Genomic DNA, 27793 nt, shown 5'->3' with positions numbered 1-27793 from the left:
TTCTGTTAGTGCAGTGGGCATTGCGTGTGTGCGTGTAGACATATCTGAAATAGAGGAATCTGGTTCACGTGGAATTTACAGGAATTTGGGCTGAGGAAGTGCTTGAAGGATAATGCTGAAAACACTTCTAAGACATGGATTGCTTCATCTTGAGTAATAAGTTGTCTTCTGGTTGGTTGTAGCTGCAACATAGAAAGTTTAAGACCTGGTAACAAACTGATGAGTCAGAAGGATGGAGAGAAATCAAAACCTGAAGTGTTTACTTTGGAAGGCAACCAAATAGGAGTGTAGGGAAGGTGGATATAAAGTAAGGAATAGTATGAAGGTGAATCAAACACCTTTACTTTGTCTTTATAACATAAAAACAAAGGTAGATTTGATGAAACTGAAAGGCAAGCATTTCTAACACAACTGATGAATAGCAAAGAAAACACATGAATCATTGCAAGGCCAGTGTAAACCAGTTTCAGAGAAACACTGCTTTTACATATGTCTGTGTGTTTATGTATGTGTGAGCAAAAATATGTTTATACTTACACATGAGTATCCACAAGTTCCATTAGTTGTATGCTGCACTTAGAGAACATATCTATAAATTATGAAGTTGTGTCTAAATTCTGAATAACAGGAGCTTCTACACACTTCCACGAAGCAGTTTATTGGGGAATTGTCAGCTACAGCCTTTGAGAGGCACAGAGAGATTCTGATTATTCTGGAGACATGATACTGAACTAGACCTTCATTTCTGCAGCTTTTGTTTATGGAAGTTGTTGGGAAGAATACACAAATGAAGGTTTTTCTTCTGGTGGTCATGATATTATTATGCTGTGAAAGCACAGTGTATTCCAGGAGTTTGGGTCCCTGGTAGTTTTATCTAAAGCTAGAGAGAATGCTCCGTTGCTCCTGTGCAGTCATTCTAATCTGAAAGGATTTGCTTTGCACAGTATTTTCTAAGATTGTTGGGCCCCATGAGAAATTTTAAGGACTGGTAGAGATCAGTTTAGACAGATATATTTCCTTATTTATTTTCTATCAAGTTTGGAAGGATTTGACATGTTTATCCAAAAAAACGTAGATGTAAAGCAAATATTCTTATGTTTGTATTATTTAGACCTGGGACTAACAGCATTTTTCTTTCCCACTGATAAGGAATTAGCAAGAGTTTTTAAAAAGTTGATTTCCAACACAACCGAGTTACTAATAGGTTCCAGCGGTAACATGTGTATTCATGAAGGCCCACTGAAGTTGGTCCATTTGAAATTTTGGTTCAGCCTGTTGTGCTATCTGGATCACGCTTTCAGGTATGTGCAAACAACTTTGGGTTTTGTTTTGAGCCTTTCTCCATATCTTTCTCACTGAAGGCATTTTGTCACACCAGAGAATTACTCCTATCATAGAGCTGTGCTTTTGAGAATCATGACATATAATTCCTTTAGTTGGTATTTGAGTGTATTGGCTGCTGGAAGGCACTAGTCCATGGAAGGTAGATAAAACGTGCAGGGCAGCCTTGCTGTGTTTTAGTCTATGCTATATGACATATGCTTGAAAACTGGAAACATCAAAGGTGCTTATACAGCACGGTTAGGGCATGCCTTCCGCAGAGCTTCCCTTCTTCTCTAAACGTGCCCAGCTAATCAAGGCTCAGGAACCAGTTCCTTTGTCTCCAGCAGTTGATGCTTTCTGCTCATGTTGACATTCTTGTGCTGGCACATCAGTGAGCATAAGCCTTATCCGACGCAAAAGCAGAATGCAACAAATAAGCTTTTGGGGTTGAGCAGCTGCTTAAGATAGTGACGTGTATCTGGGACATGTTCTGGTGGAAACTTGGTTAGTTGCAGAATTTGTAGTTTACTAGTTTCACTGAAAAGCTGCTGGACTAGATCAATACTTAGGTGCAGTTCATGAATAATCTCATTTCTTTCATGTTTTAGCAGGGACCTGCAGTCATAAGAAGGTAGAGTGTTTTAATGGCTTGGGTAATGAATGGTAAGAACTGTTAAAAGAGCAGTTAACTTGGAACCGGTCTGGCCATCAGGAGCTTCTCTTCCTTTTGTCAAGTATGGCCCGGAGAAGGAAGTTATGGAGGTACTGCTCTTTTTAGCAAGGTGTGTTTAGCAAAGAGCCTTAAGCTAAGTTTTGTGCCTAGAACATGGGAGGTTTCGCAAAAATCATGGCCGAGTTGTGCTGGACTCTCTTGAAATGCCATGCAGTTCTTTTCTTAGTAACAAAGTTGCAGCTGAGATGACCAAGGTGTGGGGCAAAAGTGTTTCTCCAGACTGTGTAGAAGTCTAGAGATGAAGGCGGAAAGAGAGCGTATCCGCTCACCTGTATTCAGTGTGAATATGTTGGAGACCATAACTATTTGGGGAGATACTGGACATGCAGATTGTATCACAGAAGATGAAGGGTTATGGGGTGGGATTTTTTTTTCTAATAGAAAAGGAAGCTTTTCAGTCTGGAAAGGCAAAATCACATGGTAACTAAGGCATGGCCTGGAAATTAATGCTAATATACTATTATCAGGCAACTGGCCTATTAATTATGTGGACAAGTAATGAATAAGGGATGCGTCCTCTTCTTGAAATGACCCATTTCATTCTAGAATCTGTTCTTCCCTGTCAGAATGAAGAAGTTGCCCATTGCTGCTGCTTCTCAGGTGTCTTTAGAAGGTAGATGTAACTGGATGTAGAAACTGCTTCTCTAAAATATTTTTCTTATTTACTGTGACCTCTTCTAACTGATTATATTGACTGTTCTTCTTGCCCCTTACCTTCACCCCTTCATGCACTTTTACATGTTTACCTTGACAAACACAGGCATAATCTCCGGAAAACAGTTTTTTTCCAGTCATTGAATTACTGCCTTCAGGTGTGATGGAAGAAAATAATTGGAGTGTAATTTGTTTTCTCTTTACCTTAAGAAAATACAGTCTCCTTGCCGTACAGTTGTGTGTCCATGTTATGTGAGAATTGCATAAACAATTTTGTGTTGTGGCCTCACATGGAGACTAACAAATACTTCACTTCCACTGTCCCCTCTCTCTCTCTCTGTTTCTTTTTTTTTTTTTTTTAATAACTTTGTGACTAAGAATTTTTGTTTTCCCTTTTGCTTTTTAATATAGTAATTCAAGCTTGTGAATTATGGCAAGCATCCAAAAACATGCTACAAGTAAAAGACAGCAGTGAGAGGAACGGTGTGAGCTGCAGGTCAGGAGAGAGCGGGCTCGTTCCCGACGTGGTGTTGGAGGGCGGTGCGTATGCACTGACAGGGAGGAACAGCCCTTTGGCCAAAGCAGAGACTCGCCGCGGCTGTAATGTGGGAACTGTTGGGCATGCCAGAGGAAAGTCTTCCTGTTTAGAAGAACTTCATGTTCGTGGAGATGTTCCCAACGATACATGTGCTCACACATGCTCTGGGTTGCTTTGAGCTCAGTTTACCTCTCCGGACAAGGAGGAGAGCCAAGTTACTATGTCGGGAACGTTTCAAAGCTGGTGCTTCAAGCTGTTGTCTCAGGGCATCTGACGTTGCCTGCTGCGTTGCTGTCCCCAGCACGACACTCACTGAGAGCACCAGAACGAGAAGAATTATCACTGGTTTCTGTGGATTCAGTCAGAAGTAAAAAAAAACATAGTAAAACATGTGCAGTGGAAAGAAAATATTTTGAGTTAAGTCTATGAAGCCTTGATATTTTAGAGCACTTAAAAATCCAAATGGACAATCACTTTAATTTTATAAGTGTGTTTTAAAGAAGCAGAAGCAGGTTGAAGAAAGTAAGACAGGAGATTTTATTATTATTCTTTTATCAATATCAATGTGGAGAGATTAGTTAAGATAACTCAGTCAACATTTTTTTTGTAGATACCAAATTCTGCGGTGGGTGGGGTGTGGGAGGAACAACACACCTTTCCAGGTTTACAGCAATAAGCTCAGCACTTGCAATGACATGTAGCACTGCAGCTCTGTAAGCCCCAAATGTGCCTGCACTTCTATGTACCTCCCAATGATGCTAAAGTAAATGGAAAACTGATGAATAGTTAAATTTAAATCGAATTATAAATCTTTTTTTTATTCAATTCTGTTTCCATTTAAAAATTAATTTGTTTTTAGTCATAGGCATGTCACTGCAAGCTCTGAGGACTGAAATTCTCTTTATCTAGGCAGCAAGCACCAAAGGGCCTTGACCCTTATCTAGGGGGACTCCTTAATCTATTAATTCAGCTTTTATGCCCATTCAGTTCTTGCCCTCTCTGACTCAACTTCCAGTTAGTGACACTTGTGATGGTGGTTTCTGTGTCAGAGACACCTGCCCACTAACAATGAGACTGAGCTGAACAACCTTCCTCTTTTCATCCCGGCCACTAAGCAGGCAGATGGTGACAACATTTGGTCACCACTGATTGGGCTTGCATTTGAACCCTTGACCCAAGGGTGAAGGCCAATGTATCTGATTAGGGCTATAAGCCATCAAATTTAGTTTAGTTGTGATACCTGGCCTGGCATGTGTATAAAGTCAAACATATTGTAAATATCTGAAGGACAAGAAAACATTCCTCTTTCATCTCTTCTCTCCTTTATAGTTATGTTTTAAATTTAACTCTTCATGCTAGCAGCCTCTTGCTTAAGTGTCTCATGTTAATAACCAAAAAAATCACTATTAACAGGAACAGGCACCATGATCCTATCTTGGAAACAGTTCTTCATTTTTCCCCTTGTAAAGCACATGCTTGTGTACACTTGGTGTTTTGTGAACTCTTCAAAAGGCTTCTGTCCTAAAAGAATACAATCTAGAGGGAATTGCCATTTTTGCCTCTATAGTTAGTAAACAGTTCTCTGACAGATGGTTTGTGCTGTTGTGCAGCTATATCTGCGATTTCCTTGGTGTGTACGCTCTGACTTGCCCAGCTGTAGCAAAATGTGAATAATATTTTCTTCGGGGTTATTATCTGTTGGGGTCTCTAGACTCTGTGTGTCTATAAATATCCGTATCTAGTACTGTGCTGCTGCTTTCATTATTCTGTGGTCTTTTGTATACAATTTGTTCTATCTATCCCTTTCGTCTTTATTCCTAGAATTCTATTTATTTTTAATGGACGTAAGACAATGGTTTTCCACTTCTTTATTGCAAATCTCAGTCAAACAGGTAAACAAATGATATTACTAATATATGATTTCTAAATTATGAATGTGTTTTTATTTAGATGTAGCTAACAAGGGTGGAAATGCAACTTATTTAGTTGTAGAGAGAAGTGTATTGTGAGCTGGAAAAAGATGGGCAAGAAGTTGTACTACACCGTGAGGCGTAAGCTGCAAGCACTGCTGTGAGGCGCTGCAGCGTTGACGATGGCTTGAAGTTTGTAACTGGTGGATCAGCAGGTCTGTGGTATGAAAGGGTAGGACGCTGAATTTCTCAGATTACTTATTTGATGTGTATGCTGAACGTTTTATCTCTTTGGATGGTGTCTGCATCCATTCCTTTTGGGCATCATTTCCAATTTTAGTATTTTCAGGCTTACGAGTAGCAACAACAGACTACAGCTGCTTGAGAGATTAGAGTTGAGCATCTCAAAGCGTGTGATAAGAGAGCAAACACTGTTCAATGAGTTCGTTTGGTGTCTGTGTCTCAAACTTTCCCTCACGTTCACGAGCGGTGTGTCTGGGCCTGCACGCTCTGTGCTCTGCTGGCCGCATCGTGGCAACGTGGTGTCGCTTCTGGGGTTTCTTGAACCCGGGCCTGCCAGTGTGGCCTGACCCCGTGTAGTCTGTGGATGAGTTCCCGTGCTGGACGCTGCATTATCGTGGTGATATCTGCAGCTCCGACCGCCTGTGGAGATGGGCGATAGCTGACACTCCTTGTACTCCCTCTCCATGGAGTCTCACTAGAGGGCAGTACTGTTTTTAACTTAAAAAAAAGAATTCTCTTACCAATTTCACTTTCCTGGCTACTGGGGAAAGCCTCCTGAGCGGCTTTGGAGGCTCCACCAGAGACACAGAGAGACTGATGAACATTTGAAGAAGATGGTCCCACAGGGAAAGAATGTCTTGGAAGAGACTTTCCCAGGAGGAAAGGAGTGAGAAAGATAGCAGGTGCATGGAGAAGTCTGGTCTGGAGGGTTTGGATGTGGGGGTTTGTAATTACATTTCCTAGAAAAATTTAAACCAAAAGTGGGATTACTAGTTATATTTATGATACAGAAGTCTCGATAAATGAAGCGATAAGGAAATTTTTGCTGGCTTTTTGCACTGCGTGTGCTGTCTGAACTGCTCTGTTTGCACTGAGCGGGGACTCCGTTTGCCTTCCAACATTGCATGCACTCAGTTGGACAGTAACAGTAGTACCTAAAGACTGTTCTTGGAGGACACAAGTGCCCTTAATGAGGAGTTTAATGTAAGAGCAAGGCCCAAGACATTGAATTCTGGAGGAAGGAGACACAGGTTTGCAGGTAACACAAATCATGAATGAGGGGAAATAGTGGGTTTAGGATGTCATTAATGGATGTGAGACTTGTGGCAAACAGTTCTTCAGATTTCAAACTTACTGGGAGCAGCTAAGCAATGGGAACTTTTTTGTTTAATAGCACGGCTCACGCCGGTGTCAATAATTAAGTAGAGCAGTGCATCCTCTCGCTTGCCCCGTGGTTGGGAGCCAGCACAGAGCTAGCCAGCTTTGTGAGCGGCGGTTGGTGTGTCCCAGGCTGCCTTTGCAGGAGCCACGAGCGGGCGAACCGAGGAGATGCACAGGGACAGCCTGCCGGAGGCCAGCGGGATGTTGGAAGCACTGGTGCCACCTTGGCAGAGGTGGGAAGAGCTGGTGGCTGGGAATTCGCTACGTGCCTGCAAGTCCTTAGCAGGGTGATAAGGAAGATGAGTGCTGTGAGCGACTGGCACCTCTGCTTCCTTTCCAAGGGCTCAATCAGTAGCACTCTCCTCTATGAAGGCTAGACCAGAGCAAAAAAAGAAGGTGCTCATGGTCATGCCCAAGTGTAATGTGCTCTGTGCTGTCTTTATAAACTTGCACTAGAATAAACTCCCTGATAAGGATAAAGAGCCTAAGTAATCTAGTCTTTCTTTTTTTATTTTTTCCTCAATACTTGAAGGCAGTAATGCATCATACTGGACTGGTAGGCTTGTTTTATTTCAGGGTATTCATCTAAGTCAGTTTTTGCAGTTTGCCTTTGTGTGCAACTAAGATATGTTTAATTTAAAGAAAACACTTCTATTGCAATATATTTCTGCTAGATACCTTTATATTGCCTGTGTGACTTGACTAATTGAGTAGTTCCTGATTTTTAATGCATATATTTTCATAGCACCTTGGGAAGTAGTATTATCCCTGAATGTACTGTTGTGAGACAAGTGCACAAGAAGTCTATGACTTGCCCAGGCTTTCCTGGGAGGAGCTATAACGCATTGAATGGAGCTTCCCGGGTTCCTTGGCTGGAGCTCTAAATAATGGATAAATGCCTTCCATTTTATTATATATGAGAAGTGTGTCTGTAGAGGAGGAGTTTATATAAATAACTGAACATATTACATAAAATAGCCATGTCTTAGAGAACTGAAACCCCTGAAAAGGTCTCTCCATTATATATGTGTATATATCTTTTAATGCTTCTTGTGAATGACTAGGCTTACAATTCAGTAGTATGCAAGTAAAATTGACATTACCATATTTATATACATATTTGCATGCAATTTGCAATAAACGCATGCATAAGATAGATCTTAAATATATCAGATACATTTTTGTTATTTTTGTAGCCATAAACTGAGGATCATTAAGGACTCTTTTAAAAATTATTTTAATTTGGGTAGAATTGCAAGTAACACTGTGCTTCACACAAGATGAGCGTACACTTTCCAGAAGTCCCTAGGTGGAACACAGGAGGTGAAGCTTTAGTTTCAAAAACAATGCAGGAACCTGAGGAATGTAGGAACCTAAATCGTCCTGCATGTCAATGAACTCTCGTTTCTGAGGAAATGATCTGGACCTGCTCTATAATCAAAGGGCAGAAATAAGTATCTCCAGAGAGCAATTTGTCCTACCTACATTTCCTACTCCCTGTTTTAGGAGGAACAAATTGTCCTCGGGAGGTACCTCTCCCCACTGACTACTGATGGTACCTGGGTGATTGGCTCTGAGTAAAGGCTGGCAATTAGATGGTACTTTGAAAGTAAGAAGGGAAGTCCTTCCTCTCTCTTGCTAAGGGAGAAGAAAAATGACTAACCAAACTACGCGTTTCTTTAGGGAGGTGGGAATTGCTTTCTTCCTTTGTAATGACATGACCGGAAATGCCCAAGAAACCTGATTAGTCACTCATATTCCACTGAAATTAGATGATATCTCTACATTTTTCTGAAAGCTTTACCTGCGTGCTTTTGTCTTTTTTTAACATTAACACGTATTAATGGAAATTAGGATGCTCTGCTGTGAACGTGGCAAGGGCTAAGGAGAACATGACTTTTCTTTTAACTGTTTCTGGATTTTGAATGTATCATCTCACATCACAAGAAAATGCTGTTGGATTCTGTTTTAAAAAGATGTGGAGGTGTTTTCCACAGCCTGTGCTTTCCAACAATATGTGCATCAGGTATCTCTTCCAAAATACAAATCCAAAGGTATCAATAAATCCATTCAATCTATAACTTGCTATCTGAATTATTACACAGCTCAACAAACACTGGCTTTAGACACAAAATTAAATGTCTTATGGCTGTTTCTGAAGAAGCAGCAAACTGTTCCATTTTTTCTCAGCTATTGTGGTACTTGTGTGTAACTCTGAAAATGCAGTTACTTTCTCCACTGATTTGTCTTTATTTTTCTATCTATTCTACATTTCTTAGTGCAAAATCTATTACGACAATACTGTAAGAAAGATAACTTTTTATTTTTAGCTGAGGCTACACAGAACATAAAGGTTTTTGCATAGATTTCATATTTGTTTTTTAGAAAACTACTGGTGCATGTGCTGTCTCTTGAACAACTGTTTGAAAAAGCTGAAGGAACCTGTTCAACCCTCATATAATTGTAAACAGTTCTCCATACGCAGTAGCATGAAGTAGTACGTCATCCTGCTCCTTCAGCATTTTCAGTAGTACCGTATCATTTGTTCTGTTTTTTCCACTGAACATTAGTTACTCCATGTGCATTGTATTTACATTTTAAGATCCCAATGATGTTTTATTAAGGAAACCTTAACAAATTTAAGATGGAAATACGCTTAATTGCTTACCTGTCAGAGTGTGGACTGAGTTATCTAAGTAGGCAAAATGTGAATTTGTGGCTTTACCAAAACTTACCGAAGGAAAGTGGCTCGGCCCACAAGGCAGAGTGCCAGCCGTGCTCCCGCCTGAGTCATGGGCTCGCTAACCTCCTTCTGTTTGTTCATGATACGCGTGTTGATTTTGCACAGTTATCAGGAAAGGAACTTTCTTTTTGTAAATACATGAAAGTACCTCCAACATACAGAAAACTAATATGTACAGAAAAAGAAAGTAAGACCTGTTGTGTAGTAATTTTTCTGTCTATAATGTTACTCTAAGTGATACCTTACAAAAAGATGGAGAGTTGCTTTTTATCACAGCTTTTGAAGTGCTCTTTATCATAGGTTTTGTGGAGTTAGCTTTAAGAGAGTGTACTCCCACTTCTGACTTCTAAATGCTGAACAGAGCAGCATTTCGTATCATATTGATACGAAGTGTACAAGAATAAATAAATAAAGGCTTAGGAAGAACTGATTTTGCAAAACAATCTTGATGCAGAACAGTAAATGTTGGAATACTTCCAGACAGGAGAAAAAGAGCTCTTCATAACAAGCCATTTTTGTAAAAATTATGCTTTCTGTTTGTATTGATCAGAGAAAGCTTGATAGTTCAGGCATAATTAAAACCCGTACAGAGAGACAGCTTTAGGTTATTGTGCCTAGTGCATTTCTCACCAAAAATCATTATCTTAAAAAAACAAATATTTACACTTGCATTCAATACTTCTGCTGGGAAACATAGATCTCTAATAACAAACTTACTTCAAGACCTGTGCAAACAGGAATTGCAGTTCCCTGCAAATTCCAGACAGAATCACTATTGAAGTATCTGGCGAAGTACTCTATGTGAAGCATTGATAACTAAGAATCATAAATGTACGTAGCCATCTACATGGCTACGTACTTTGAATGTGGTTGATACTCCTGGCTGCCTCGGTGTTTAGGCCGAGGTGAACATCTTAAACCTGATCTCATGGAGCAGAGAGAACCTGTCTGTTAAGAGTGGGCCATATCAAGGGATCTCAAATCTGGATGCTTGAGATAGATTGCTGTTCCTGATACTGTTTTGGCGCAGAGGAGGAGCAATAAGATGAGGAGTGCTTGTTTTTAGAGAAAACTTTCTATCCGATAAAATTTATAACCTTTTCTTTTTTGAGAAAAGTTGGAGGCGTAATTGTTACTAGAATCATGTTGATCGTTTTTTAGGCTCCCTTAAGTACAGACAATGTTTTCTGGTTAATATTTTGAATATTTGATGCAGAAAATGTAAATTACTAAAATACTCTGCATCAGGTCTTCCATTTAGCATTATACTTTCACACTGCAGACTAAACTAATGAATTATGGCCTGATTACATAGCACATAATTAACTTTGTAATTAATATGCAACTGCCACTTAAACTAAAGCACTGCTTATAAAGATGTACGGCAACAGTAAATCACAGGTCAGAAGTAGCACTTTGGAATTTTCGAAAGAATGAGAGAAATGCAGAATCACTTACAGCAGCAGAGTAAGTTAATTAAAAAACAGATTAATTGTGAATGTCCTGTTTAATTTTAAATACCTTTGCTATTTCTTTTCCCCTAAGAAAGAACAAATTTGAAGCTTAACTCATTCATTGTTTTCTTAGAAGGCATGTTTAAAAATGAGATTTTTTTTTTAGCTTTAAAATGTCCTTGATGTGATGAGGATTTGGTTAGTATTCCTTTCTTACCCTGCTGTGAATATGAGTAGAATATAAAGGACTGTTTTCCCTGAGAATTAATTCCATTAATTCCTGCTTTCTGCCATATTCCTTTTTCTCCTGTAAATCAGTGAAACAAAATGAGCCGAACCAGCTCTATCCCGTGTCCTGCAGAAGTGTTGCAGAGGAAGCCGCGAACTCGTCCTGTACGAGCAGAACCGCTTCGGAACGAGGCACGGTCTGCGTGGCACCAGGCTGGCCGTTCCTCACCGCTGTCACCGCAGCGGGTGTCCCCTCCATGGGTGCTGCTAGTAGGAGAAATGCCCCAGTTTTGCAGTCATCTGTTTTTTGCTCTGCTAGCTCAGAAGGGGAGTGAAGCCTCATTACGGGTGTCCTTCCCTGAAAATTGTCTCAAGTCCATTCTTGGACGTCCAGTTCTAGACATCCTGCACAAACGTTTCTGAACTAATCTCAAATGTCACATTTCATGTAGAAACCCTGGGGTTGAGGAGCAGGACGGGTCCCTGAGAGGATCCCCGGGGGTTTAGTTAATGCTGTCTCCCTGGGAAAGCATCCCACCTCCTAACTTGACTAATCCTTTCAGGCCTCCCCGAAGGCCTCCTCCCTAATCCTGACCTAAATAGGACCAGGGGAGATATGACAAAAGCAATAAATTGCAATGTAGGGGAGCTCTGAGATGGCAAGTAAAAAATCTCACAGCCTAGAAAAGTTTGCAGTGCTTACAATGCAAGGGAAATCACAAAACGCCGTTGCATTAGGAATGGAGAGTTGTCGCCATCTGATAGAGGGAAAGTCACAGCTCCATAGTTATGATGGAGTTGTTATAGTTGGAGAAAAATTATAGATGATTTAAGATATCCAAAAGCTAATTTCCTGACTTGCGAACGGCCACCTTTCTATTTTAAATATTTCAGTGACTGTTCAGGAAAGCTTTTACTTTCAGGAAAAAAAAAAAAAAAGAGAAAAACTGGTGTCTAAAAACAGAGAAATCTGTGATGGATGCCTCGGTAAGCTCTGCAATTATAGAGGAATCAACAGTGATTTTTTTTCCCCACGTGTAATATCATATACTGGGGCTAAAGGAAAAAAAAAAGTAGAGAAAATGTTTCCTTAGGCCTCTCTGGCAATGCGTTCCTGCCTCAATACAATATAAGGGAGGGAGTTTTGCTGCAGCTCCCTCCTGTCCACGCTTGCACGCGTGGCGCCGAGGCTGGTGGTGCGTTCGCATTACGCTGACGTGGAGAGCAAGAGCCGTTAGGTTAAAATCGTTGGGTACTTTGTCTTTCAGGCAGATTGTGCCTCCGTGTCTAGCAATGTGTGCGACCTCCCAACTTTGCTGGTTTCCCTCCCGGTGAGCGTCCTAGGCGTCTCCTCCTCCGCGCGGGACCCGCTTCCTCGTGAGCGCTGTCAGGTGCTGTCCTCGGCTTTCCAACGCACTTGGCTAAACGAATGTTTTACGCTAATGTTAAAATCCCCTTTCTTGCACGTCGGGGTGCAGCAATGTGGCACACGTTGCATCATACTTCCTGTTATTTTCTCTTTATAGTTTAGCCCATGCTAATTCATACCTTTGATTCACAGAAACCTCAACCAAAGCTAGGCACGCTCTGCATGACAGATGAATTAGACTGTAGAATAAAATCCCTGTTTTTAAAACAGTATTTGTACTGTTCATTTTGTGCTTTCATTTATCGTGAACACTAAAATAAATCTGCCAAATAGCATTTTTGTGACCTTTTCTCCTACGTACTAAGAGAAAAGCTTGGATTTGTTGTTTAACCTTGCAAGAAAATGTTCACATGTGTTTGTATATCTAAATTCTGTTCCTTACCCAGTGTTCTTCTAATTCAATCAAAGCAATGTAAATGGCAACTTGGTTAATTCTGGCTCATTCAAATAAATGTTATCGTGGTGACTTCTTTTCACAGCCCACTTAGAAAGCTTCCTGGTACTTTGATTCCTGGGCCAGTCTCAGGTTTTCTTCAGCTAGTTGCTTCATAAAACCTGAGCAATTTCTGACTCTAGAACTTGTGCGGTGTTTTAAAAGCACCAACACTGTGATATAGAAATTTATAGAAACTTAAACTGCAATTAATATGAACTGATCATTTCTATAGTTTTGAACAGCTGAATAAATAGTAAGTAAAATAAGGGAGAGAGAATGAAGATGATATTCTGAGAGGTTATGATCCTAATGTATTGCAATAAACTTATTTATGGCCTTGCTACTTAAAAGGCTTGAAAATAAATGAGACCCTTCCCAGGATACAGATACCTAACTTGTTTTAGAGGAATATTCTGATATCCTTAGCTAGAAGGGAGAAAAAAAAAAAAAGGACAATATACAGATTTTTACCATCATCTTCCTCTTCCTCTGATCATTTTCAAAGAAGGAATTATTTGGACATTGGTGTGATGCTCAAGTCACGGTTGAGAATTGCCTGTGCTGGCACCAAGTGTCTCTCACCCTCTGGCCTTGGGCAAGTTGCTAAGAGAAGCTGCTGTTGGGCTCCTGCACTAAGTCTGTCTACCCTGTGAAAGGGACTGCACTGTGCACACCATAGCAGGGAGGAGGGTTGGCTCTGCAGACCAGCATCGATCTTTGAGTGAAGTATGTGCCCATTTACCATTTCTGAAATGTATATAATTTCGTTGCTCGGTTTTACAAAGCTGTTGTGAAGATTGCAGATGATGATATGCTCAGATACTGAACAGCAGATGTGTAAGTAGCTCTGTATGAATAGGCAGTAGAAATAAGTCACAACATTGCTATATGATGTGTTTCCCTGAATACTCCTAGGGCTATTGAAAAGCAATAAAAAAAATTATGTACAAAATGGATCCATTCTCCTGGAAAACAAAATAGGAAGAAGCTTGAAAATAGGTGGCTTGCTCATTGGAAAAAGAGAAGGTTGTCAAATATTTCTCATTTTTTTTAAAGAAAGGGTTGAGAAGTAGTAGTTAGAAAGACTGTCTATGAGCAGTCGAAGTTGTGCTTTCCGCCTGTGCTGCGTTACCTGTAGGAGGAGATTGCATTTTGTCATACGTGCGCACTGTCGCTGTTCCGTGTGCCTGTGCAGCTCCCGCGCTCGTGCCAGGAGGCAGGGAGCACCGTACAGCCTCCTCGTAAGGAGGTCTCTGGGTTTAGTTTCAAAATTATTCCTGCTTGCCTGCAGCTAATTGAGGCATTTGTTTAATATTCATTGTCTTGCTGTTTGCAAGCGGACAAGAAATTAACTGGTGGTAGAAGGCATTTAGGTAGCTGTTCACCTGCTGCTTGTGCTTGGAATTTATAAGCTGGGAAGTGTAGAGATAGAAGATAAGGCATTGCATTATTTTGGAAACAGTTTGCTATCGTCCTTTGTGAATACCAGAAAGCTTCACCTGACACCGTTATCCTAGGAGGAAAAGGAGGAGGACCTGCCCTGCCTGACTGTGAGCCAGCTTTTAACGGCCAATGGAGAGCATGGGAAACTAAGAGAATGGGGATTTCCTCTTCCAGAACTGGGGCCTGGGCCAGTGCAGCAAAAGATATGGGGAGGGGAGAGTAAGTTTTTGGCTTATGTTAAAGGATGACTCCAATAAGTCGTTAAATTGGTGTAACTTGGCATGAGTGGTGTAAGTCAGTGAGATTTTGTTTTTCTTGGGAAGGAAAAACTGCTGGTCACTATGTACTTTTTCTTGTGTGACACGATTAATGTCAAGCAAGACGTATGAACTGTGCCTTGCAGCTCCTGTGACCCTCCAAGTCAATTCCTTGGCTTGCCAGTGGGGACGGATGGGGACATGCTGCTCCCGCAGGACGATGCCCTTCCGTGCCAGCCTCCCCTTGCCTGCTGTAACCCTGCTTGGATCAGGCAACGGGCTCTTCGAGTCTTGCCATGTGCCAGAGTGGGCAGGGATTAAAAATGAATCAGCTCTCAAAAACCAGCCCTCCAAATTTCAGTTTTAATGAACCCCAATTAAAAAAAAAATGCCAAAATAGTAATTCAAAGAAGATAAAAATCCAGAGCAAAGGATGTGAAAAGTGGAGCAGAAATGTTTTTTTTGTGCATATTTTAAAACTGTAGCAGCGAGCTGTCTCTGGAGCTCATCAGTAGTTATGAACACGTAGGGTGTCCATCTCCAAAGCACCTGCACCCGCGGTGCCTCTGGGTTCCGCGGGCAGAACCGTGTCCCGTTGCAGGGCACCGGCGCCCGCGGTGCCTCTGGGCTCCGCGGGCAGAACCGTGTCCCGTTGCAGGGCGCCGGCGCCCGCGGTGCCTCTGGGCTCCGCGGGCAGAACCGTGTCCCGTTGCAGGGCACCTGTACCCGCAGTGCCTCTGGGCTCTGCGGGCAAAACCGTGTCCCGTTGCAGGGCGCCGCTGCGTGCGCGGCGCCAGCGCGCCCTGTCCCATCGGGTGCCGGCCGCTCCGGGCCGCGGCGGAGCAGGCAGGGCACCAGCCAACGTGAGGGCTGCAGGGGGACCGCGGAGCGCGGCCGCCGGGAGCGAAGCGGGAAGCACTGAGCGTTTGAGGGCTATTACTTCTATAGCTTCAGCTATATCGCTTCTAATTCTTTACGTTAAATTAGTGCATGGTAGCCCTAATCCAGATGGTGCTTTCTGTGTGTTGGGCACTGTATGTATCTGCCCCAAGGAGCTCTCAGTGTACGCAGAAAGCCAAAGGTGTTGGAAGAGTGAAGTATGATGGTATTAAAAACATAACATAGTCTGTGTATCTTAATTTATGGATCTCATTATAAACAATGCATTAGGAACGTGTCTCTGTGTTGTCTGTAATGAAAATGGAAGGGCTACATGCCTTAGTTGGCAAGACGATGGTCACTGCAGCTTTTAGGCTCCCCCCATGCCATGTTCCCTGTTGCCCATTTGACTCAGTGGAATCAGCTGTGGTGGTGGTGATGGGACCTGTGCCATCCCCCTCTTGATAGGGGTCACCACATGGATTGCCTTTTCTGTCACGGTAGCCTCTGCTCAAGGCCAGTTTACCCCTTGTACAGTGGCTGTTTCTGAATGATCCTGTGGATTTTGAAATACTTGCTCAATATCCATGCTGTATTCTGCCAAGTACCATTTCAGCTTTGCTCCCGCTGTCACCTGTGGCTGGGAGACCTAGTGCAGGTACAGCTGAGAGAGATCTGGGCCTGTGCTACAAATGCAGCTGAAATGTGCTCCTGATTAACCTGAGAGATTGGTGAACTGAGCTGGTGATGGATCTTTTAGCCTGGAACATCAAACTTTTAAAACTGATTGTCTCTTAAGTTTTATTCTACCAAAGTCTTGTTTCATGGTAAGTGTAAAATCCTCCTTACTTGACTGTTAAATAGGTCTGTGGCAGTGGTGGTCTTCTCAAAGGCCAGTTTCTAGATAGAAAGGTCACTGCAAGCGATGAGATAGTATTGTTGAGAACTGGAGTGGGGCAGTGCTGATGATCCCTGGTGTTTCAGGTGAAATCTGTCTCGAGGGCTGCAGACTTTGCTCTGTGAGTTCCTGCAGTGTGTTGTGTTCTATGTATCCAGGACACTTCCGGTGTTACTGGAGTTACAAGCACTTACAAGGAAAAACAACTACTACAATCATTATAAATGGTAAAATACTAGGAATGAGTGCAATGATGAATTTCTTGGAATGAAGGGGGCCAGGAACTGTGATTTAATTGTACGGCTTTAGAAATACAGCACCAGGTCATGCCTTGGCCTGCCCAGTGCTGGGCGGTTCTACCCAGACTGACAGCAGAGTTTCTTATTTCATTTAGGTTTTGGTAGTGACTTGAAACGTGGATGTTTGTCTGCAGGACAATTGAATTAAGCCAAATATGTTGGTTTTAATGTGCTACTCTGCAAGCCAAGATGATTTGTATGATGGATCTCAGACCAGTTGTCTTAAAATGAGGAAGATAAAATACATTATGATGTCTAGATGTCTGATATCTTTATTTTAAATTATCCTAAACAATCAGCATCTCCTAACACTAAATTGTTATGATTCAGAATAGATGAGGAGTTTGAGAGAAGCCATGTTCCAGTAAATCCTGGAAGCAGTGCAGAAAATGCAATTCAGTTGCTGATGACTATTCTGTTTCTCCAGCTACAAAAATTCACAGCCATCCAATTTCTACCTTCTTCAGCTATATTTAGCCTTTATAGGATTTGCTGGTCCTCCTGGAATTTATCCTGCTTCCGTTCTGGGAAGTTGGGTAAATCTTTACTTAAATTTCATCAGAACAGACCAGGATAATGGCAGATATCAAAGTTATTAGAGCCTGCCTCCCAAAGCAGCTATTCAGTTGTTTTGCTCTCTGGAGACTTTGTTAATTGAGGTAATGCTTTTCTCCTTCCCTCTCTCCTTCCCTCTCCCTGAGTGATTTTCTCCAAAAGCTCGATGCAATCCCTGATGGGTAACCAGAAATTATTGGTCCTGGGAGCAGTTCTTTAGTTCTCGTAGGAGGGAAGAAGAGGAGAATAAATCTCACGTTTATAGACCGTAAAGAGAAATTTCTGACTGCTTTGATTATGTGCATTCTTCATAATGCTTAATTCTACTGGAAAAAAAAAATAGGAGTCCAAATCTCCCGACATTTCTGTATGGGGTGTACTGCAGCTTATGGACGGGGGGAGGTTGCGCTCTTTCTCCTGCCACTGAGTAATGCACAATATAAGTCTTGATGATACAGTATCGCAAGAAGACATCAGCAGATAATTTCCTTTAAATGTTATAGTTCAGCTTCCCAAACATGCCTAGTTTTGTCAGATAAGCAGAGGGCGTTCAGGGTCAGAATGCAAATCCTTCTCCTTTCTGATTCGCAGCGGACCTGGAGCGTTTTCCCCTCGTGGTGCTTCTCTGGGCCAGGCCCACGAGGTTTCGACCTCGCTGCCTGTGCATAGCAGGCTGTCTGGTTCAGGAGAGATGTTATCGGGGCAGAACAAATACAACGTAGCATCTTCACTTTTTGAGAGTTTATTGTTAAATTGTTAAAAATATTTGCTGCTAGTGCCATCTCTCCTCCATTTTCCTTTTCTCCTGCTTTTAAGGTCATCTCTGCATGGTTTTGGTTGTCACTCTTTCCTCTGGACCTTTAGAAAATGCTTAATTAGGTTATCTTCTATAGCTTATCCTTTAGATTTTAAGTAAATAGCTTGGAGGAATAGATCCAAACCAGCTGAGGTTTATTTGTAGTGATGGTGCCTAGGAAGACCATGGAAGTCTGCAGTCCATAAACTCTCTAGACAGTCTGTGTGCTCAGACCTCAAAACACGTATAGGCTGCCATCCTGCAGGTGGTGGTACCAGCGCTTCATGTATATCACGGTGTTCTGTAAACAAGCACGTGGAAATGCCACCGACCACGTCTCATCTTGCGACAGGCCCTCTGAAAGCAATGGGCTTTGACTGGGAAGAGAGGTGAGCACTGCATGCCGGGCGGCAAATTCAGTTCTCCTGCTTGCCTGGTGTCCTCTCAGGCCTTGCCCTGAGCCCGAGAGGGCGGAGGAGATGCTGGATTCTGTCTCGTTTCAGGAACGTGCCGTTTCTCAAGGTAGCTATTTTACAGCAAGTGATCGGTGACATCAGTCACGATGTGATTGAGTACAACGGTGGAGGCTCTTAGGGAGGGCTCGTTTGTGTGTAGCTGTCCCGACAGGGGCTGGCATTTCTTGCTGGTGTGCGGTGGTACGTTTACTGAACGTACTGAATGTCGGTGGGCCTGTCAGTGCTGGCTGTGTCTGACGTGCTGGAGCGTGCAGATCCGGAGCGCGCTGCACCGGTCTCTCAGCACTGGCCCCCCAGGAGCACTCATGTAAGCACTTTTGCCTTTAATTTTGTGTTATTACCTCTCGCTGTTATAAACTGCAGTGTCCTTTCCCTCCTTGCTCTCCCTAAAGATAAGGAGCTGCGAGAGGTGAGGATGCAGGGAGAGCAGCCGGGCAATACGAGCGTGTGGCGACGCAAGTGCACCGAACCGGGGTCTGCGCTGGCTCTTGCTGCCTGAGCGAACCCAGCCTTTCAGCAAGGCAGGATGTCGTTCAGGTGCTTCAGGCTTAGTGCTGGCCACGGATCAACCTGCGCCAGCCCGGAGGAGCGCCCTGCTCCCCAGAGAGCTGATGTCGTGGCGTCCCCGAGGCCCCTCCTGCAGCACGTTCCGTGTCTGCGTTTCGAACGCCGCTTGCGCCAGCCCCGGCTTTCGTAAGGGGGCTGCGGCCGTGCTGGGTGACGGAGCGGCCGCTGCGCGGCGGCGGCGGCGCGCTCCTCCCCGAGGAGGCCTGCATGCCGCTTATGCAAGCGGTCACGCTGCCGCCGCTCCCGCCACACGTGGGCTGCGCTTTTGTGCGCGCCTGCCCGGCTGCTCCTGCCCGGGTGTAGCAGGCTACGCATAGAATAACGTTCCCAAGCACACGGCTGTGGAAAAAAGCTTTCTAAAACCCGGCGTAGCTGCCAGCACTTGCAGCTCGAGCCGCCATAAATTAAAGGAATCCCCTCCCGCCTCGGCGAGGCTGTGCCTGCTGGCAGCCAGCGCGCGCGCCAGCACAAACTCCCTTTCTCTTGCGCTCAGTCAAAGATGATAGAAAGTCTTCTGGGGATTATTGCACATTTGTCGAGCAACAATAGGAAGCAGCACAGCACAAATGCTCATTCTTCCTCCCTAGCGTCGCAAGCGCGGCTTTGTCTCACATCTGGCCCTGCCTAATAGCTCAAAGCCAAGAGCAGCAGCGATTTAGCAGCTTATGGTAAATAAAGCGTTATTAAAACGACTTCCTTTTTCAAGTGTTTAATGATTAAAATGGCCTTTCACCTGACATTTCGTGCTCTTCGTTGTTTCAAGTGCTGCATCTAGCAGGGGAAATAAAATAGTTGTCAGGGGTAGATATTAAACTTTTTTTCCAGTTTTATCCTTTGAAGGAAAATATTGAAGAGCATCTTTGAAAAATCTATTGCCGCAGAGCCGACATCAGCGCGAGAGCCTTTTCCCCCCGGTGAGCCGGCCCCTGCGAGAGCCCGGGCGGGCGGGCGCCCTCCTGCCCTTGGAGCCCGAGCTGTGTCCCGAGGTTGCGCTGGCCGTGCCGTGGGAGGGCACGGGCTGCAGGCAGCGCCGGTGCTGCTGGCCGAGGCGCCAGCGCGGGCTCCCTCGTCCTCATGGTGCGGGCAGGAGGCGCCGGCGCGGTGTGCGCTGCCCCGGCATCCCTCCACGAAGGGGGCTTCGTCCTGGTTGGAACAGGCGTTCGCTTCCCCGAGCGGTGGCTGCCTGCACGCCTGTTGCACGCAGGAAGTCAAACCCAGCAAGCGGGCGCTGTTTGGGGGCTCTGGTGGTATCTCTTGCAGCACCTTTTTTCTCTCCTTGCACTCTGCGTATAGAAGATTCCCCCCCATTCCCCTCCAAGGGCAAACATCCGTGAAGGACTCAAAATGAGTTATGGGCATCGTTTCCTGTTGCCTTTCCTGTTTGTGATTCCACTGCAATTTGCAAAGTGTTTTAGTTTTGAAATCCGTCACTCACTTTCATGGTGAATACTCCAGTTGTTTGTGTCTCTCTCTCTATTTATTATTTACTTATTTATTTAACCCAGCAAGGCCATGTGACATGCTGGTAAGATTCCAGTCAGCTGTCGTTCAATGCCTTAGGCCTTTAAGTAGCCTCACAGAGCTGTATTTATTACCTGTCAGATGGGCCAGCACAGTCTTAGCTTTCAAGTGAGTTCTATCAAAATGTGTTTCTGTTTAGATGTAGATTTACTGAAATTATCCACTTAAAACTTGATTTGCTGAGAAATTACCCTTCCTGCTCCTGTCGCTGGCCCATGCTGGTGCACAGGCTCGGTATGTGCGTGTGACCTGGACCACTTTAGGCTGGCAGTCAGATGACATGTTTTAGTGAGCTTTCCTCTGATGTTCACCCTTAGTTGCGACATTTCTCCGTTACCTTTGGCATGTGCAGTTTCCCATGGTGTTTTTGTACTTCCATTTCCCTCCCAGAGCAGGAAGCAGAGGAAGAAAGTGTCTGAGAGGGGGAGGAGAGCAAAAAGCACCAACCAAGGAGACTTTAAAGCTTCTCTTGAAGGTTGTGCCCGTGTCTCAGCCTAGGTCTCAGTTGATGCACATGTCCTGTAGTATCCGTGGGCCGAGCTCGCGCTCTTGGTAGCAGCCGCATGCGAGGAGAGCAAGGAAACAGGGCAAGTAGCTGAAAGGCTCTTGAGGTGTCTGAGGAGCTGGTGGAGAACATGCATTACAGAATGGCTCTTCAGAAATGCCTGGTGGAAGCCCAATTGCTGATAAAATGATGACGAACTTGTAACTTGAAATTTCAGACAACACAGGGTATAACAGAAGGCTGTGAAAATATCTTTCTTTTAGGCACTACATAATTCTATGCTTTTTTTTAATATTTAATCATGTCTTCTATCAATGACACAATGAAGAAAGAATAAGTACACTTAGGGTTAAAAAATGTCTAACAGGTCACTATGTCTCTTCTTTTAAAAAAAAAATAAAAATAAAGCATTCTCCATTTTTGAGACATTGTATAAATATGTAGATGAGACCTCTTTAGTTACTGCCTGGGGCTATATACTTGCATGCTGGAAGAGAGGGAAGAAGGGAGAGGAATAATTCCCTTTTTGGGGGTGGGGGGAGTCATTACCCGGAAAAGACCACAGAAGAATGGGGCTTTTTATTGCTGCGTGAGCAGGAGGTGTGAGGAACACGTCTTTTTGTTCGTTCATTCGGATGGAGTTTGCACGTAGAACCGTAGTGCTGGCCTCTCACCCTGTCAGGTTCCCTGCTCTGTCCCATTCTGTCTCTGCCCTTAATCCTGGTCTGCCCCATCCACCCCTGCTGCTCTTGGCAGCCAGGCCCAAACCCCAGCGCAGCTTCTAATGGTGCTGCACAGGCCTGGCCAGATGCTCTGCAGAGTCCTTTCCACTCGCGGCCTGGGCACCACTTGGCACTTAAATAAAACCCTGCTCTTATTTCCTCCTCCCGGCTTTTCTGTTGCTTAAGCACTATTTTTTTCAAGTAAGATGATCTTCTACTTTTAAAACTGTGTGAGATTGAGAGGAAAAGGTTGTGTTTTGTTTTGTTTCTAATTTTGAACTAGGGATTTGCACATGGTGGGTTCGAGCAGCGTGGAGCAGTAGCTTTGCACGGGCGGGCTGGGTGCTAAAAGCAGGAGTGTTCTGGAGCAGAGTTTGATCAGTTTGCGCACAGCCGTGGCCTAGGTTCCCTTTCGTGGAGGAAGGGGATTGCATTGCCAGCCCTTGCTGCGGAGAGGTCTCCATCTGTGTGCGCTCACGGCTGCGAGTTACTGCTGTGCTCTGCGCTGTGGTTTCTTAGCTAGCGCTGGAGAAGCCCGCACCGTGTGTGAGAAATGACAATTTGGACAAAGACAGCAGTGGGCTGGGGTTCAGGTAGCTGAAAGCACCCTGGGTTTTTGTCTGCGGTTAGCGGGAAGGCCGCAACTCGGGCAGGATTATATCCAGAGTTCATAAATCAACACGCAGAATCATTTGCTGGTGTGAGTGGCAGTACGTGAATGCGAGTCATTACCACGTTCTTTGTAAAACCTCTCTGCAGCCTCCCAGCCCCCCGAATATGGCCAGCGACACCAGAGGCAGCTCCTGATGTGATTAGCCCGTCAGCCTGAGCGCTGCTGTGTCTGGCTTTGCTTGAGAATCATGTTTTCTGGCAGCGCCGAGCGTGTCTCTGTTGCCCGAGATAAATGTTCTTTGCAGAGTGGCTCCCAGGACCCGTGTGTGGCTGTATAGCAGTGAGGTCTTTAAACCAAGACGACAAAAATTGTACTACAAAGTCAACCAGGTCTTTGGTATTTTGCTTATTGGTTCATTAAGCAAAAGTGTCCTAATTTCCAAAATAGTAATAATGTAAAAAAAGGCAGCAGTTTGTTGAAATATTTGAGGAAAATCAAAACCACTGTGTGCATGTATGTGTTTATATTTGCTTTTAACATGTTACCCTCCATCTGTCCTGATGTTCAATTAAAATGCAGATAATGTGTCCCAGCTTGTAAGATGGATTGCTGCTGAAGTGGTGTCGTGTCTGGGCTGGCTTATCTCATGATAAATACCTTCGCTGTCCGCGGAGAGATTAAACTTTGTGACTGCCGAGGTTTGTTTGGGGGTCTTACAGGCAGATAAGACCGTGTTAGCAAAACATACCAATTTATATTTGGTACAGGACCTTTGGATGGCGTCTGGCATTGAGAAGGTGGCTGGGGCATAAGCAGATGATAATACTTGTACATGAGACTGGCATGACCATTTCCTAAGTATTGTGATTTATTGACAGGAGTGCTTTATTGAACACACCGTGTCTGGAGCATGGAGAGGAGGAGCAAGCAGAGCAGGCACGGGGGAACTTGGCTCTTGCGGGTACGCAGGGAGCGTAGGAAGGAGCCCTGGAGGGCACTGACCAACAGACCTGCTCCATCCCACTTGGATGGGAGAGATTCTCAGGCCGGAGGCTGCTGTGCAGGTCTCAGACCTTACTAGTGCTAGCATGAAATTTTATGCTTGTATAAACGCAGCATTAGGATGCATATTCCCGCATCCATGCCTACTGTCTGTTCTTGAGCTTGGAAATACACATTTTTAGACTGTGCTACCCTGCTGTTGTGCCAGAGTACAGGAATTTAGGGGCAAAGGCTGGTTTCGTATTACAATGTGCAATATTTATGGTTTCATTTCCATTTTAAAATACCATGAAAGTGATTGAAACAGGAGAGGAGAACATATATATATATATATATATGCATGTGTGACACATCACTGTGCCCTTAACTGAGAAACAAGATCCAGGAAAAAGCCTTTAAAACTGCTAAGCTTATTAAGTGTAAGCTAGAATCTCAAGCAGTTCTGCTTAAAACATAAATAAAAATTACCCTGCACACCATGTGGTAATATGAATTATGGACAAAAAGGCTATTGATGAGTTGTTGGTGTCTGTCCGTATCCATTTGCTGGGTGCTCAAAGCCCTAGGGAAGTTGCGCTTTGTCTCAAGATTGGTTATTACTGGAGACGATCCCGGAGACGGAGAGCGTGGGAGACGTGTTTGGAAGTCCCGAGTGGTTCGTTGAGCTGGAGAGCCCTGGGAGAGGCTGGATCCCCAGGCTGCAGGGACCGTCCGGGCGCTCTGGCCAGGAAGCCGGGCCTGGTCGGGATGCCCCCGCATGTGGGGGGGACTGTCACCGTTTGGCTCGATCCTGAGGCCCAAATCCCGGGACTCTGCCACTGTCATCACGGCCGTCTCAAGGACGCCCTGAATTGATCTACTAGATTTAGTATTGCAGGAAAATCCAGCGCATACCGGGTGCTTTTATTTCAAAACAGAAATTCAGTTTTCCTATCACTTTAGGCCAATAACATGTTTTGTGTTATTTCTGGCCATATAATACTCTGCCGTATCTGATTCATTTAATATTTATGAGAGGTATTTTCTCCCGGTGGAAGATTAGGAGGAATCGCCATGCCCTTGCCCTTGCAAAGCCCAGGCTGTCATTGTTATCATGATTATTATTATTATTATTATTATTTTTTTTTTTTATCTCCAAATGTGCTCGGGGGTTCTTGCAAGCAGTGCTGCTCTGTCATTTCAGTGCCATTTGTGTGATAATTCTTTGAGTAAAAGAAGTCTTTGTCAGTGGCCTCACAGAGGCTCGCTGGGGATTGTGCAGTACCTGACCAGGTGTCCCCGTGTGACTTGGGAATGTCACTCTGGTGCAGAGCCACAAGCGCCCCAGCCCTCCCCAAACCACAGGGAAAAGTCCTCACCCCGGGGGGATCAAGAGCTAGTGTGCAATTCTCAGGGAGCTGGTATGAGTGCACGGGCTGTGTTCAATGATCTCTACTGTTCTTTGGGCTGTGTTCAATGATCTCTACTGTTCTTTTTGTCTTGCAGATTGAGGGATTTTAATGGCTTTCAGGTAGAAGCCAAGCGGAGACAATCACAATGAACTCTATGGACAGGCACATACAGCAGACCAATGACCGGCTGCAGTGCATAAAACAGGTAAGCTGAGGCGGACGCAGCCCGCTGCACGACAGGCTGCGTTGTGCCTTCGGGTTACCTGCTGCTTGTCTGATGGATAGCCCCCAACATCCTTTTTGTGGGGAGGACAGTGGCAGGAATGAGGCAATCTAATCTGTCAGAATAGAATTTGCTGCAGGAGCTGCTGTATAAACCTCCAAGCCAACCTTTGTGGTTCACCTGGCTAAGAAATCTGAAGCTTGGAGACTCACCAAATCTGCCTCAGCTCCAAGCAGGGCAGTGTAGCCCTCCCCTGGCCTCCCCAGCAGTCAGAGAGAGAGTGCTCAGAGCTAAGGAAGCCAAAATTTTGATGGGCCAGTTTTAATTCTGAACCAGTATCTGAGCTGGGACCTGCACTTGCCTGGAATGATCCAACTTAGATGGTGGGGCATGCCTCTACGTGCTGGGGTTGATTGGCTTGCATGGAAGAAGTAGTAAAATAAAAACTTTCTGCTCTTAATCTTTCAAAATGCTTCTGAATCTTTTTGAAATTGACTAGTCTTTGGAAATTAGAGATTTACCCAAATTTATTATTTCATGTATTAAATCTTCCAACTAGGAACTTGGGTGAAATTTTCAGAAGCCTCTGTTTGCGAGGATGGAGAGCCCTTATATTTCACTGAAAGTCAATGGGCTTTAAGGCATGCAGGAATTCTTGCAGAAAATGTGGAGCGTAGGCCCTTTGTGTCAGGGCAAGAGCAAGAGAATGGTTTCTCATTTTGACATTAGAATAACGTTTCCTGCTTTCATCTGTAAATGAATGCATGAAGAAAACAGATGCCTAAATGCAAGCAGTGCACAGGTTATTCTCAAGTCAGTTTTCTCAGGTAGAAGATCCATGAGATGAACTCTGAAGTTCATCTTCACAGAACTGGTTAAAATTTTCCAAATTACTATAAAACATAAGTGTAGTGTAAAAACAGGCATTATTCAGTCAATGTTCACAACCCATTTTTCCCTGTTGTCTGAGCAGTTTTCTGTCATACTCTGTCATTTCCTTACCATTTGGACAACAGCATGTTTAGAGACTGAAGTTTTGCTGTTTGAGTTCTGTATATTTATTTTTTAATCAATTATACAATTTATTGTATTTTTATCAATTTAAGTTAAAAATCTCCCTGCCTACTTTAGCAGTGGGACGTGTATATTGTTTCTTGAGGGAATGCAACATTTTGTGATTGGACTTGATGATCTTGAAGGTCTTTTCCAGCCACAGTAATTCTATGATTCTATGACTTCTCTCTTCCTAATTTTCTTTCTGTGGTAGATACAGGACTGTAAATCAGAGAAACTGATATAAAGTAAGCAGGGGAATGGTGCAAGGCAGGTCTTGATTGCTAAACTAAATTCATTTTCTTTTATCTGTTTTCATTCTCTCAGCTGTCTAGTTTATTAGTAAGAGGATTATAGTTCCTAGAATGTGCTTTAATGTAAAGAACATAAAATGTATGTTGTCTATTCTAGCCATGCAGATGCTTTGGGGAATATAAAAAAAATAGAGTTTATATCTAAAACAGATGATTTTCTCCCTTAGTTTCTTCATAAGAAAGGACTTCGGAATAATTCAAATGAGGCTAGTTCATGGGTCAGAGACCCAAAATAGGCATCCATCCCTGCAGAATTGCTAGTCCTTATCCAGCCCCAGTTTGTGGTAGCTTGCTTGCTTGCACTTTCATCGCTCTGGTGAAAGTTAATGCATCTCATCACTCCTTAGAAGCTTGAGGGAAATGAATTTGGGGATTTCATCCCAGCTGCTTATGAACAAGTATTTGGTTCAGAAAATGCCTGCCCTTGGCTGGCACTAATTGGTGTCTTCTTTGGCCATCCTAGCCCAGGGAATGAAGAATGAAGTGACTCACAGAACAATTTAACCTTTCCAGCTGTAAGAACAAACCTTTAGGTCAAGTGGAGATAAATGGAAGATGCTGCTCTTTTCTAGACCTGCCAGTTTCTGTGCACACAGAATTTATATTATTTTAATAAGATAAAAGAATATCAAACAACATTTCTTAAAGTCTTAAAGAGGTATTTTTGGCTCTAATGAGTCCTCCGTCAGTTAAACTCCTAACTTCATTTTTATATAGTGCTGGTTTACATAGGTAGTTAGGATATATTTCTTCCATAGGCAAGGCAGAGAGGGAGGCAGGCAGGTCAGGCTTTAACCCATTTGTGGAACTGTCTCAATTTTATTGCTTCCCATCTGGAAGAAAGTCCTTAGTCTTTGGGTGGGCAGAGGCATGTGTAACCTAGCAAAGGATCCCAAAAGGGAGCATCCCTCTTGGCCATGCCTGTGAATTCACAGTCCCTGTTTTGTGCAGTTGTTGCAATAAGAGAATATTGACCATGTTTGCCCTGAGTTTTTTTGCCTTCAACTCTAAAGAAAGGCACTTAGGCAAGCCAGAGGCTGAGCACCAAAAGTAGATAGCTGAATCCTGTTTTGTGAAAGTGGTAATATTTCAGGATGTTTGATAGGAGTAACTGTTTTTTGGTTTGTTTTCTTTTGCTTTGTTTTTTCCTTAAAGGCTCTCTTAGGAGTCTTTAAGCAGCCTTTACATAAAGACTCTTTTTTGTGCCCTCTGCAAGCCTGAAACCTTGCACTCTTCCCTTTTTCATAGCAGAAACAGATCCTGGCTAGTCCTTGGGAAGAGACTCTTCTGTCAGGCATGCAAAGCCGTCCAGCTTGGAGACGCTTCCCCGGGTTGTGGGGTGGCCAGGTCCGCGCAGCGCCACAAGGAGCGTTCACCGGTGCCCACAGAGCCGCTGCACATGCAGTATTGGGTTGGGGAGCACCACG

The 27793-nt window shown here is 43.8% G+C and overlaps 1 protein-coding gene across 3 annotated transcripts in view; it reads left to right on the top strand.

Moving 5' to 3' along the window:
- Window positions 1-27793, top strand: part of ZMIZ1 (zinc finger MIZ-type containing 1) — a 249833-nt gene that overhangs the window by 84787 nt on the left and 137253 nt on the right. For all 3 annotated transcript variants that reach the window (XM_088526383.1, XM_088526384.1, XM_088526382.1), the window contains exon 3: window positions 24871-24981. In XM_088526383.1, the coding sequence (XP_088382509.1) occupies window positions 24922-24981 (60 nt within the window). In that variant the 5' untranslated portion in view covers window positions 24871-24921. The remainder of the gene's footprint in view (window positions 1-24870; window positions 24982-27793) is intronic.

This window comes from Tinamus guttatus, unplaced genomic scaffold, assembly GCF_059628265.1.
Source record: "Tinamus guttatus ecotype Peru unplaced genomic scaffold, ASM5962826v1 Tinamus_guttatus_pri_ptg000246l, whole genome shotgun sequence".
Lineage (NCBI taxonomy): Eukaryota > Metazoa > Chordata > Aves > Tinamiformes > Tinamidae > Tinamus > Tinamus guttatus.
The sequence above is the reverse complement of the archived record's forward strand: the minus strand, read 5'-3'. Positions and strand labels throughout refer to the sequence as shown.